Here is a 12512-nt window from a genome sequence, read left to right on the forward strand (position 1 = left end):
ACAAAAAAGTACAGGCTGTATTCATGGCCAAGGAGTTGTCCCAAATTGTATTATATTTCACAGCTTCATGTTGTGTCCAAAAAAAAATCAATCAAAATCCTGACGCAAGCAAGCAAACAATATTTATGTTTCTTGAACGTATTTATCAATGTAATTCAACATCAAATCTTCAACTCATAAATATAGACAGCATCCGGTATACAGTGTGTGATAGATATACAGTAGTAATGTGACGCAGGGAACCACTTTATCAGTGCACCTCAAACAGCATGCGTACAGTAGTACAAGGACACAGAAGGGAGGAAACGGGTTCATTTCTGTGATTCAAGCAGGCATGAACATCACATCCCCACACGTTATTTAAGGCGTTCAGGGTTTGTGCTCACACAAGGTTTAATAACTCCTTAATATGAAGAACACTTTCAACATATAAAAAAAGAAAATCAATATTGCAACAAGTGGAAATGCTTTTTGGGTTTATAAAAATGTCATGTTGGAGATCATCCTTAAGTTTAAAACGTGTACCCTGTACTCTCAATATTGTGAATTTGAGTCCAGCTCATGACTTGTCACCTTTTATTTTTATATCTAATAAGTTTGGGCATATTACGAAAGGACAAGGCACATTTTGGTTTTAGTCCAGCAGATTCTGACAAGCTCTAGTCGTGTCAAGATGGGTAACCTATTCTTTGTAATAAAAAAGAAAAAGAAAAGGAAAAGCCAGTGTTCAAATACTGAACAAACTCACACATGAATACACACAAAACACATGTACAATAGATGTACAACAACCTGACACATCATTTAAATAAATAAGAATATGTGAACTGAACTCAAAATAATACTTAAGACAGATGGAAACTTTGACAGAACAACAGTTATTCATTTTCAAGAAAACATAGAAGACACAGTTTGTAGCCCATATCTTGTCTTTCCTCTTATAATGGGACTTAACAGTTATTTGGGAAAATAAAGGCACTCAAAAAACAGTGAAATATGGAGCCCCAAAAGTCCTGAAAGATCATCTTTTGCTAATAAAAGCTGTGTGTGTGTTTGTGTGTGACCTCGCATCTCACTGTAGGACACATTTGTCTTTGTTGTTATATTTTTGCCTCCTCATCTCCAGACCGCGCTCGAGACGCTCATCCTCCTCCATTGCACTGCAAATACAAACAGGTCAGTACCACAAGCATTAACCTTCAATATTCTTTTACTTTTCAATGCTTTCTCTGTAACCTCTTGTATTTTAGGGATTCGCTGTCTCCCTGCGACTTGTTTTGTCTTTTTTCCACACAACCATACACCCACACACACTCACCCTCTCTCCTTGGCGTCAATGTCTCTGATGATCTCGTCCCGCTGGTTGACCAAAGACACCAGCTCCTGGAGGAGCAGCTGCTCCCTCTGCTGCTGCGTGGACGACTTCTGCCAGTCTGCAGGATAAACGGCAGAACTTTACGTAACGGTTCCTATAATCATGTGCAGTTCACCAATTTCAGTTTTTTTCTTGTATTAAACGAGGGCTTACCTCCTCATTCACCTTTACTGAATAGAAAAGTGGTGTTGAGCAAGAGGCTAAATGGTTCCCAGTGGTGGAATGTAATGAAATGTATTTCTTTTTTAAATCTATTTTATTGGTTTTAGTTCTCAACATGCCAGTCATCTTTAAATCCCTTTGAATTACTACTTTTACTTAAGTTAATAATCTGAATACTTCCTCCACCTCTGTTGGTTACTCACCTTCTATAGCCATCATCACCCGAAGTTCCCTGTTCAGGAGCTCAAACCTCCTCTCCAGATCTTGCTCCTCTTGTCTGCAGACACAGTTGATAATCAGCAAAAGTAAAGTATTGTGTATACCGTATGTGTGCGTACATGTGTGTATTGTTTGTGTGTAGAGAAGTCTTACAGTAGCTCCAGATTGTCCTGTCTGCGTATCAAAGCGTTCTTCTTGTTCACCAGAGTGAACCACTCCTGGATCAGTCTTTCTTCTTCAGTACGGTCGCTTCCTGTATGAACAGAAAAACAAAAGGCAGTTTAGTTTGTATATGAGAAAACCTACTCCGTTCACTGATGCTCCCTGAGTCCTTCCAGTTTATTACTTATCGATTATATATATATTTTCCACGTGTGTGTGTGTGTGTGTGTGTGTGACTCACCTGTTTCCATGAGGCTTCGCAGTCGTCTCTCCACCACGGCGGCTCTGCTGTCGATGTGCTTCTGCTCCGACTCCAATGCTGCCAGCTCACTCAGCACATACTGACTGGTGTCCTGCAGACACTGACCACAAGCCACATCACACACACACACACACACACACATACATACATGCAAACACACATGAACATTCACAAGAGAGGAAAAAGGGGAAAGGAGATCGAAGGAAAGAGGGATTTGCGGGAAAGAGGAAAACAAGTAGAAGAAGATGGTCAAAAGATTAGAGAGCGGCCTAAAGAATGGAATCGATATGAACAGATTTGTACAAAATAAAAGCAAACATGATTTGTTCCTTCTGGCAGCCATCAGTCACGTTAATGATGTTCATTTGATTTGATGTGAGAAGGAGAGTCAAAGATAAAAGAAAAGGGTAAGTAGAGAAGAGGAAGGGTTAACTGAGGAACACATAACTGACCATGGTTTCCTCTTCTTGTTTGGGAGGCTGGGTCTCAGCTGTACTCTCTGCACACAGGGACACACACGAGACAAATCAAAAGTGTAAAAAATAAATCTAAATGGGAAGTTGAATAAATACTCAAGTCTTTGAAAGGCTCGGGCTTTAGGTACTCACCTGTATTATTAGTGATTCCTGTCTTTGTGTCTTCATCCTGGACAAGAAAAAAAATGAAACTATCACATAGAGTAACTATTACAAGGCTGACACATACAGCAAATTAAGAAAATACAATTTAAAGTGTTTTTTAAAATCCTGTTTTAGAAAATGACATTACAGTTTAAATATGGAAGTCAGTTCCAGTTAAAAAGAAAACAGAAAGTGTCACCTGAGTCAGTCCAGATTTGCCTGCTTTAGTAGCCGACCTTGGTGGTGGGACTGGGGTTATTGACTCCTCTCCTAAAAACAGATATAAACAACTATTAGAAGTTGGATTCTTGAACCTAATAATTCAACCCAATTTCCTGAGTAAGCTTTAAACAATTTCCTCTTTTGTTTTTTTCCTGACATTTGTCTTCGTCAAATCGTTCAACTGAAACCATCACGACTCAAGCAAGAAATACCTTTCAATATGGACGGGAATCTTAAGTGAGTTTGACTGCACGATTTGTTATGATGAACCCACAAAAAAAGGTCCATGAAAATAAATGAATGAATCGTGGTGAAAATAAGAGAATCGACATGTTTGAAAGTGGCACAGAGGCTACCTTTAATCAGTCGTTTGGTCCTCGGTGGTGGGACGACCAACGTGCTGCTCCTTCCTTCCTCCAAGCTCACTCCTTCGTTCAGTCTGGCCATGCAGAAAGCAGCGGCATCGACGTTAGTGGGACCGGGACCAGAGAGGGCGAGGCCGTAACTGGACTGGCTGCTGTTGTGCTCTATCTGCAGCACGCTCAGCTCCTGGTTGGTGAAGTGTGAGCGGATCTGGCTGAGGTAGGTCATGACTATGAGCCTGTCGGGGACAGACAGAAGAACCATGTCGGACGGCTCCAGCAGGCGAGAGATGCCCAGCGCCTCGAAACCGTCAAACGCCTGATGTGGTAGGAAGACAAGCACAGAAACAAAAGAGAAATATCTGTTAATGAGTAAACTATCAACACATCTGATAGCACTTAAGAGCTGATTGATCAACATGAGCCACGTCTTTACCTTCTTGTTGTTCAGCTTGATGTCATTAGAGACCAACTGGTCAAAATCTCTAATGGGACAAAACACGGGAAGCATATAATGATTTAAGAACATACAGGTTAACATTTAAATTTATGTGGGGCTGACACTAACAATTACTTTCATTATTGATTAATCTGCTTGTTATTTTCTTGATAAATCAATCTATTGTTTGGTCTATAAAATGCCAAAAAATAGTGAAAAATGCCCATTACACTTTCCCAGAACACATGAAAAATGTGTAGTTTTGTCCAAACAAAACCCCCAAACCAAAAGACATTCAATTTACTGTTATATAAAATGAAAAAATTAAGCAGATATTCACAGTTGCAAATTGAATTGACAATTGGTTGTTTCAGCTCTAAAATATAAAAAAACTAATGAAAAACAAAGATCAAACTAGAAAGAGGCATAAAGCTGAAAAGCAGGTTATGTTTCTTGCGAGTCGTACATTTTGTCTGGATGGAAATGATGTAGGATGGAACAGAAGGCCAGACCATTTCTCCAGGAAGTGCTGAAGTTGGTGACCTTTATCCCCCGGTACCCGTTGGTGATGTCCTGACACCACTGGAGCAACGACTGGGTGGAGTTCACCAGGCCCTGCAGGAGGAGGACGAGAGAGGAAGAAGTTCCGTTTTTTGTTTGTAATTTAAAAAGCATGTCAGAGTTCATGTACACATCAGTATTGTGCATATTTACCTCAGCTGCATCGTCCTTCCCGTCAGCCTCCTCTCGGACCATTGGAGCAGGCTTAAGGTCAGAGGTTTCTTCTTCTGGTAAAGTAGGAAGCCGAGATGTGGTCATCTCACAGTGATGGGGAGGAGTGATGTTTGTGTCAGTGCGCTTATCACTGGTGTGTCTGCTTGAGGTGTCTCCAAGCTGTGATGGCGATTTCTTCTCTCCACCATCAGGGAGGTCAGCACTTTGGCCTTTTAGCCTACGAGGAGACAGGACACAAACAACAGAGAGAGACGGGTCATGAAAGACACTTTGCTTTTGGAACAAAGGAGATCATTCAAACAGCGATGAGCGAGAGACATGCAAGCTTTCTGACACGGCAGATGGCAGCACAGCCTTGGTGTTGCAGGGCATGACAGGGAACATACAGCAGAACTTTCTGCACAGTTTCCTCAACACAGGTCGATGCTGTTCGGCCAATTTCAATCACCTCAGAACAAAGCAGATTCACCAAACACTTGTCTATGTTGTGTATTTTTCCATGCTTTGGGTATTCAGTTGAAAAACACATCATACACAGCAGCAGTTCTTCAAACTACGCATGCGGCCCCGGTGGCAACACACACACATGTTGCCAGAGCTGTTTTAAGTCTTTTGCGAGTCCAAAAGAAAAGCATTTGCTTGCTAAGCTGTGTGGCTAGTGGTTCTAGAAGCATGGCTTTATGGATGCCGGTCTGATGATCTGTCCACCACCACAGTCCAGACTGACATGAAGAAAATTAAAAATATATCCATGGCCAAGAGGATGAATCCGCACTTCTTTGGATTGGAGAGTCTCTGACTTTACCGCTGGTGCCTCCATAAGGTTGACATTTTGTGGTATTGAGTGAAATTTGGGAGAGACCTCAAGCTCGTACCAACACTTTGGTTAATGACCAAATAAAGATTCCCATCAGCCTCAGCTGTACTTAGTAAGATACTATACATCTGAATGTTAGTATCGTCAATTAGCATGCTGATGTAAGCGTTCAGCTTAATGCACTGCTTCAGCCTCACAAAATCGCTGGTGACTAAAGACTCTTCATAGTATGGTTTTCATACGTAGTGAAAAGAAGGCTTTATCCTTATTAATGATAATTAATAATACAAATATTATTTGTGTTACAAATATATATTATAAGATTTAACTTCAAGTCAAATTTAACTTCAAGTCAAATCTTTAGTGAGTGTCACTTAACTCCGACTGGAGTCTGCATTTCTGCACATCACAAACCCAAACAAACACAAGGCCTCGGTGGCATGTCATTTTCTGGAGCAGCACAGGCTGACTTACACATCCTCCTCTCCTTCTTGATTTTGCTCCAGCTCATTGGCCGGTGGCTCTTCTGCCTTAGTTAGGGATATTTCCTGCAGGGTGTCACAGCAGCACTGACTGTAATCAACAAGCTCTGTGGTGTCACTGTCAATATCACAGGGGTCGGGGATGAGGAGCTTCATACTGCGAGGGCCAGAGACAGGTGATGAGTCACCTGTCATCATATTGATTTTAGCCAACAACAGCCTCTCCTCCTCTTGGAGCTGTTGGTCTTTGGTTTGTTGGTTGAGATCAGGGGTGTGTGTTTGTGTGCGGGGGCTGTTGATTTGTGGACTGTCACTCTTTGTGGTGTGTGTGTCCTTGTTTTCTTTATCATCCCTCATTTCAAGATTCTTGTGTGCCTCTGTAGCTGTTTTGGCCATTTCTGTGTCATCGTCGATCTTGCTGACGTTTGTTCCTGTGTGCGTCTTGTTGTGTGACTGCATGCTGGCAGTGTTTGTGCTCAGAGGAAGTGGCCAAGGCACCACAGACGATTGGACAAGTTCTCCCTCCTCGATGGCTGCTACCTCCAGGCTGTGGCCAGTGTTTGTGACATCATCATCTCTCTGTCCTTTCATTGGCTGTTTTTGTGCTCCACTATATTGCGGAGCAGATTTGGCTATAGTTTTCTGACTGTTTCCTTCCTCTTGATTATACCCCGAAAGAGGTTTGAGATGAGGGCGTTCTGCCAGACTGTTTAGAGATTGTTCCGGTTTATTCGGGTGACTGGCAGCAGAGCTGTCGTAAAAGGTTTGTCCACTGGAAGAGAGTAAGGGGGGCATCTGGGCAACAGCAAGGGATTGGTGGCCTGGGCTGAAGACAGAAAAGAAGATTTCAGAGCTGAACCTGAAGGCTGAGGTACTTTTGAAAACACTGACCAGCAACAGATCCTTCGCATGCTCCATTCCCCTCGGCAACATACAACCATTTATCTTACGCAGCCAGCGATCCATATTGTTAATTGCACAGAGGTCGGAGGAAATTCAAGTAAAAAAGACACAGTTGGTTGTTGCAATACTTAAAACCAATGAACAGTAAATTGAGGGTAGAGCAAGACGTTGTTAAAGAAGGACACTGCAGCAAAATGACCCGACTGTCCCAAGATTTCCAATGGTCTTTATATCCCCATTGTTTGGAAAAGATTTACCCCAGACTTCCACAAGTTTGACGGGACAGAGGTGTGGCTATGCAAGATTATACCAAACTGGACAACGAAAGCAAAACACCAATTTAAAACATGCTCCAGCCTCCATTGTATTGCAATATCCAATGACCAAACCAATCCACTTATCCATGCTACTTGACGTGCTACAGCAGCAATTGAGTCCTGGACAAAATGCGAGGAACCTGTTAATATTCATTGATGACAGCTGTGCAGACAGCAACATTCACAGACAGGAACATACAGTAGATGCAGATACATCCATTATACAGCTTCCCCTTTTCTATGCATGCTGCACTACTGCTGCATCTTTGATCAAATCCTTCTTTCTCCAAGTTAAAATGACTCCAACAGCAATAGGACTGACTAAGTTTATCTACACTGGAAAAGCTAGTAAACTCTGGTAAATTGGCACCATTAAAAGCATGCTGGATTAGCCATTGGCAGTTCCTGTTTGCAGTTTATCCATGGATAGCCAGACAGCTATCACTGGATTACTTGGATACTGAAGATAACCTAAAAATGTGATGATTCTCAGGCAAGGTCTGGAGTTTTAAGGAGTGATTTGTTTTTCTATTTCTAAGGAGATTTATGGAGATGATGTCTTCGGAAAGTGTCAGTTACACTGAATATAAAAATATGTGCATCATGTCGGTGCTTTCAGATTGAGTCATGACTCTGAGAAGGAGTGAGATATTTCAAACAAGATGTGCACTAAGGGTTTTAAAGTACCTTAACCGGAAACATCCTTCCTTCGCCTGATGCAGTATCTTTGCCATCCGCCCCGCCCCCCAATTCTCTATCTCTCAGTTTGAAAACCTCTGTTTTTAGTCCTAACCAGGACAAGATGTGGAGAGGAAATTCCAGTTTCCTTCACAAACAACATGGTCATTATGTTGTTTGGGGGAGGACACACATACAGTACATGACTCACATCAACATGCCAACACACAACTTTCTTGTAAAAAGAAAAGGCCAAACCCTGAGTAAATGAAGGGAAGCAGTGCTTAGTAATTATTATTTCCCTGCAGATATAGCGAGTGACAGCCTTGATTATTAGAGGAGGCATACACCACAAACGTACAGGCAGAGTTCTCTGATCCACAAGACGCAACAAGCAGCTCTCTTTCGCATAGACAACTCTATCCTGGTTACTCATCGCTCTCTCCCTGCAGCTGTCTGTCTCTCTCACCCACCCTTACTCACCCTGCTTCCCTTTCCATGTACAGCTCAGCCAGCCAGATGGAGCCAAGATCTTCCTGTCCTCTCTCATACTCCACCTCTTCGTCCTCCTCCTCTCTCAACCACACTGGGATGGTGCCAGATTTCAGGTTGGATTTGCCCTTTTTAACTGATCTCAGAACAGTATTATCCAGGGTTTTCTTAACAGCAGTTACAGAGTCCTCGGGTTTAACTGATTGGGAGTCAACTTTGCTTGTTGGTCTGGGTACAGGGACAGAATCAGCAGGTCCGGTTGAAACCAGTTGGACAGTATTTGTTGTCACTAATTTGGGATCAGACTTGTTTTCTGGCTGCTCTTCATCAACCTGTAACCTCTCATCATACGCAAGATCATCCATCTCCAGTTCCCTCAGAGGAGGCCAGTTTTTTGATTGGTCGTTCATGACTTCCTGCAGCGACGTAGAGACAGAATTGATCTGTTTCTGTTGTGGTTTCTCTCCTTTGCTATCCTCTTCCCTTCGCCTCACACCATCCTCCTCTCCCCTTCTCTTGTTTTCCCTTTCCATCTCTCTCTTTCTCTTCTTATTTTCATCCTCAATGTGCTGCTTCCTGTCTTTCTCTGACCTTTCCCTCTCTTCCCTTTGATTGTTCTCCAGTGCTTCCTTCTCTTTTTCCAGCCTCTTTGTCTCCTCCTCCCTTTCCCTCTCCATCTCTTCTCTCTCCTTTTCCAACCTCTCCATCTCTTCTCTCTCCTTTTCCAACCTCTCTGCCTCTTCTCTCTCCTCACTCTTCACGTTTTCTACCCTCTCCTCCCTTCTCTCCCCCTCCTGCTCTCTCTCCTTCTCCTGCTCACTAGCTGCCAGTCTCAGACTTGCCACCAGACTTAGCCCGTGTGAAAGTTTCTGTGTCGATCCAGTCTGTTTACTAATGGTCTGGTTTTCTGTTGTGTCAGAGAAGGCTGTGGGTGGAGAAATGTCGACACCAATGGGAATCAGTGGGTCGTCATCTGGCTCAGCGGAGTGCAGAATCTGTGCGTCTCCTCCATGTAAAGGTGGCTGATCTTCATTACTTATAGGGATGCATGGTTGGCCTGCAGAGTGGTGGGCATGACTTGCATCAGTGGGTCCAGCAGTCTGCAGGATGGAGGTCACTGTCTCATAGCTAAAGGGACAGAGACGAGGGATAGGAAATATCTGAGACAGTTCTCACCCTAAAATGACCTCATGCTCTGAACAGCTGGACGGAAAGCCAGTCAGCATGCTTGATTAAGTAGTTCAGTTTTCTCAGACTTTGTTTTGGTGCTTGTCCAAAACATACGGAGGAAACATGTATTGTTGGTTGCACTGAGAACCACCCCACACTTTATTTCTACTTAGTGCACAACACTAAAGAACCTCGGGCATGATTAAGAAAACGTGACCAGAAGACATGAAAACGCTTTCTAGTGCCATGCAGCTCAGAGAAAGATTACACAACTAGCCCATATACGTATATATGCACAAGACAAATTCTCTACTACACACTGAAAAGATGAGCACATTGTGTTCGACAGCTCACTGAATGGATTATAACCAAGAAACAAAACAATGGTTGATCAACCACTTGGACCAACAGCATGGTGTATCGTTGTAAATGGTGGCTTTTGAGTGCAGTTTTTCTCAGAAGAGCAGTTACTAAACACCAAACTGTTTCTGGTTTTCCAGAGCATTAAGCACTCATATACAATATGTGTGTTATGGCAAAATGTATAGCCATCCCATACCAGCATTACTCCCATAGAGATAAAGTAATAAGTCATCAAAATGTAATAAAATGTCTCTTTAAATTGATTAATAACATGTATGATAAATAGGCTAAATTGTGTAAACATACTGCTTAGAAAAGGCGTGCATTTAACTTTAAAACACTTTTATAACCTCTGATATGATTATTTGTTGAAAACATAATTATAGTTTTGAAGTCATAGCTCTTAATTATTATACTACCTCAGTCAATAGTGTACAAATATTATCCCTCTTTTGAAGTTGTATTTGTATTTTAAGTTATAATGCATGTGTTTTTACTGCACCTGCTTTTTGAAACATTTAGAAAGATTTTTTATTGCATTTGACAAGTTATTGAATCATCCAAAAGTCGTCTAATTATTAGCAGTTATTGGCAATATATTCTGACTGTATTTAAGCTTGGTCTACAACACTTTTTTAGCATAATGCCTCACACTTAAACAATTAATTTAACTAAATTCATTAATTAGTTATTTTTAAATAAAAATAGACGCATCAGATAGGCAATAGGCAGGCAGAGAGACTCACCCTTTATACAACACCCCAACTACTGCTGACATGAAGCCAGTAGGCGGCCCCAACTGCTGCTCTGTAACACACACGTCTGCCTCTGCGTGTGCACATTTCTGGGCACTAACACACACGCACGCACACAAAATGTAGTCTTGTGAAAAGCTCTCATCAAATAATGTCCATTTAAACAGCCAGTCTAACAGCATAGACAGTGGGTGAGATGAAGAGAACAGCATCAGATGAGGTTAATTGCAACTAAGCACTGGTTAGGCTGCAGCACCATAGAGGAATGTTAGTCAGTACATGTGCAGGTGTGTGTGTGTGTGTCTGTGAGAGTGTGTGTTTGTAGTCGTTTGCAAGCAAAAGCAGACATATGCCATGCTGCAAAGGAATCGTCACTGACTCACCCCCCTGTTACACCACCCTCCTCATCCTTCTCTTCGGTGCTCTCACTACTTTCCACTCCTGTCTCCGCTGTGGTCTCCTCTACTGTCGCCCACAGCTGCTTTTCTGCCTCGCACACTGGCTCCTTATTGTTGGTGAAACTCTCCCGACCACCAGTCAAGACCTCGGCTGGTTTCTCCTCATCTGCTCCCTCCTGTTGTGGTTTTCCTGATGGCTGAAGAACTCGTTCCGACCGCAGTCCTGGTTCTGGTTTTGCGGGAAGCAGCGGCTCTAGCGCCAAAGCTGTTCCCTCGAGGGTCGGTTTTGGGGAAACCTCGGGTGAGGTTTCTGGTTCAACGCTGGGTCCCTCTGGCTCTTTGGGCTCCTCTATAACTGGTGGAGCGCCGGGTTCAGCAGGAGATGGGAATATGTGATGGTTTTCTGAGTCTTTTACTGTTATTGGTTGGGGCTCCTGCCTGACAGGGGTGTCCACCTCAGCAGCATCTTCTCTTTGTGAGCTAGAAGAAAGGGATAAAAGCATGAAGGGGTCTTAGTTTTACATTTTCATACCTACTACATCATTGAGAAGCCAGAACAGCAAAGCAGACAGACACGCAGATACACAGAAAGAAAGACAAAGCAGACAGACAGACATCCCCTCATCCATTCTTACCCTCTGCACAAAGGTTTTGCACCCTCCATTGCAGAGATCTTTTCAGATGTATCTTTCCCACTTCTCCCTTCTAGCGCTTTCCATAGAGGAACCTCTTCATCAGACAGCCTCTGTGGAGGTGGCACCAGGCTTAAGACCTCTAATGTGAATGGTTTATCCTGAACATTGGGGCCTGAACAGGTGCTATGTGGAGAATATGTGGCCGATATTTTCTTTTCTGGGATAACAATGTTTGCCAATGAACCTTCCTTTAACAGAGAGGGTTGCCCAAGACTGGAATAAGGAGAGAGAAAGAGGGAAAAATATAAGGGGGGCAGGTTGAAGAATTTCAAAAAGAATCCAGCAGAAATAGGAAAGGGAGAGGAGGAAAGCCACACAACAACGACAACACAAAAAACTAATAGTAGGGGTGGGTTATGCCACAAAATTTGATACCAAGTAATACCACGGCCATGACCACTGATAAATACTGGAAAATAGCTGGAAAATATGTCATTATTAATGAGGTAAATGCATCAATGGTTACTTGTGAATACATTTGCATGTTAAAATGCAAGACAGATTTCAATGGTAAACAATGCATTTTTATTGTGTGAATTTTCTTAAAATCACACGTGCACACAAAACAGCAGCAGAGAAGCAAAGAGTGCTCGTAAGCACGATCTAGTAGTGTCGATATTTAAGACAAGACTTAGTATCGGTGGCATCAATACTTTGGGGATTGATCTGCCCCTCCCCCTACAACACAGATCAATCAAAGAAATCTTACATGAGCAGAGAATCAAAAAAGAATCATCACAGAAGAACAGAGAAATAAGGATTCAGCCCAACTTGATACCACTTTAGGACAGAGTTGCAGAACAAAGTCTGATGTTTCAATCAGCAGAAAGTGAATTTAAAGTGACTTTTTGGTAAATTGATTTTATTTGCAGATTAAGAAAGCA

The 12512-nt window shown here is 42.5% G+C and overlaps 2 protein-coding genes across 15 annotated transcripts in view; both read right to left on the reverse strand.

The window, feature by feature from the left end:
• Positions 1-122: 122 nt before the first annotated feature.
• Positions 123-12512, reverse strand: part of LOC142960654 (EH domain-binding protein 1-like protein 1) — a 27039-nt gene continuing 14649 nt past the window's right edge. For 12 of the 14 annotated variants that reach the window (XM_076102606.1, XM_076102596.1, XM_076102593.1 and 9 more), the window contains 14 exons: positions 10919-11413; positions 5850-6683; positions 4538-4775; positions 4290-4438; positions 3821-3869; positions 3379-3703; positions 3000-3070; positions 2789-2825; positions 2633-2679; positions 2160-2280; positions 1910-2009; positions 1741-1814; positions 1319-1433; positions 123-1160 (listed from right to left, as the gene is read on the reverse strand). In XM_076102606.1, coding sequence (XP_075958721.1) covers positions 1073-1160; positions 1319-1433; positions 1741-1814; positions 1910-2009; positions 2160-2280; positions 2633-2679; positions 2789-2825; positions 3000-3070; positions 3379-3703; positions 3821-3869; positions 4290-4438; positions 4538-4775; positions 5850-6683; positions 10919-11413 — 2743 coding nt within the window. In that variant the 3' untranslated portion in view covers positions 123-1072. The remainder of the gene's footprint in view (positions 1161-1318; positions 1434-1740; positions 1815-1909; positions 2010-2159; positions 2281-2632; positions 2680-2788; positions 2826-2999; positions 3071-3378; positions 3704-3820; positions 3870-4289; positions 4439-4537; positions 4776-5849; positions 6684-10918; positions 11414-12512) is intronic. The other 2 variants (XM_076102594.1, XM_076102599.1) reach the window with 2 other exon arrangements.
• LOC142960656 (uncharacterized) lies at positions 6695-10911 on the reverse strand. Its single transcript, XM_076102607.1, has 2 exons — positions 10527-10911; positions 6695-9375 (listed from the first exon to the last, which is right to left on the reverse strand). Exons 1-2 carry the CDS (start codon positions 10745-10747, stop codon positions 8235-8237), a joined length of 1362 nt encoding a protein of 453 aa, XP_075958722.1. The 5' UTR covers positions 10748-10911; the 3' UTR covers positions 6695-8234.

This window comes from Anarhichas minor, unplaced genomic scaffold (genome assembly GCF_050575085.1).
Source record: "Anarhichas minor isolate MPS153535 unplaced genomic scaffold, ASM5057508v1 ptg000027l, whole genome shotgun sequence".
Taxonomy (NCBI): domain Eukaryota; kingdom Metazoa; phylum Chordata; class Actinopteri; order Perciformes; family Anarhichadidae; genus Anarhichas; species Anarhichas minor.

What these genes read in the sequence shown, in the direction of transcription:
- LOC142960656 (XM_076102607.1), bottom strand. Translation starts at nt 10,747, where the DNA reads ATGCTGTTCTCTTCATCTCACCCACTGTCTATGCTGTTAGACTGGCTG. An exon ending in GTTGGGGTGTTGTATAAAGG is followed by an intron (nt 9,376 to 10,526) that starts GTGAGTCTCTCT and finishes CTGTCCCTTTAG; the next exon opens with CTATGAGACAGTGACCTCCA.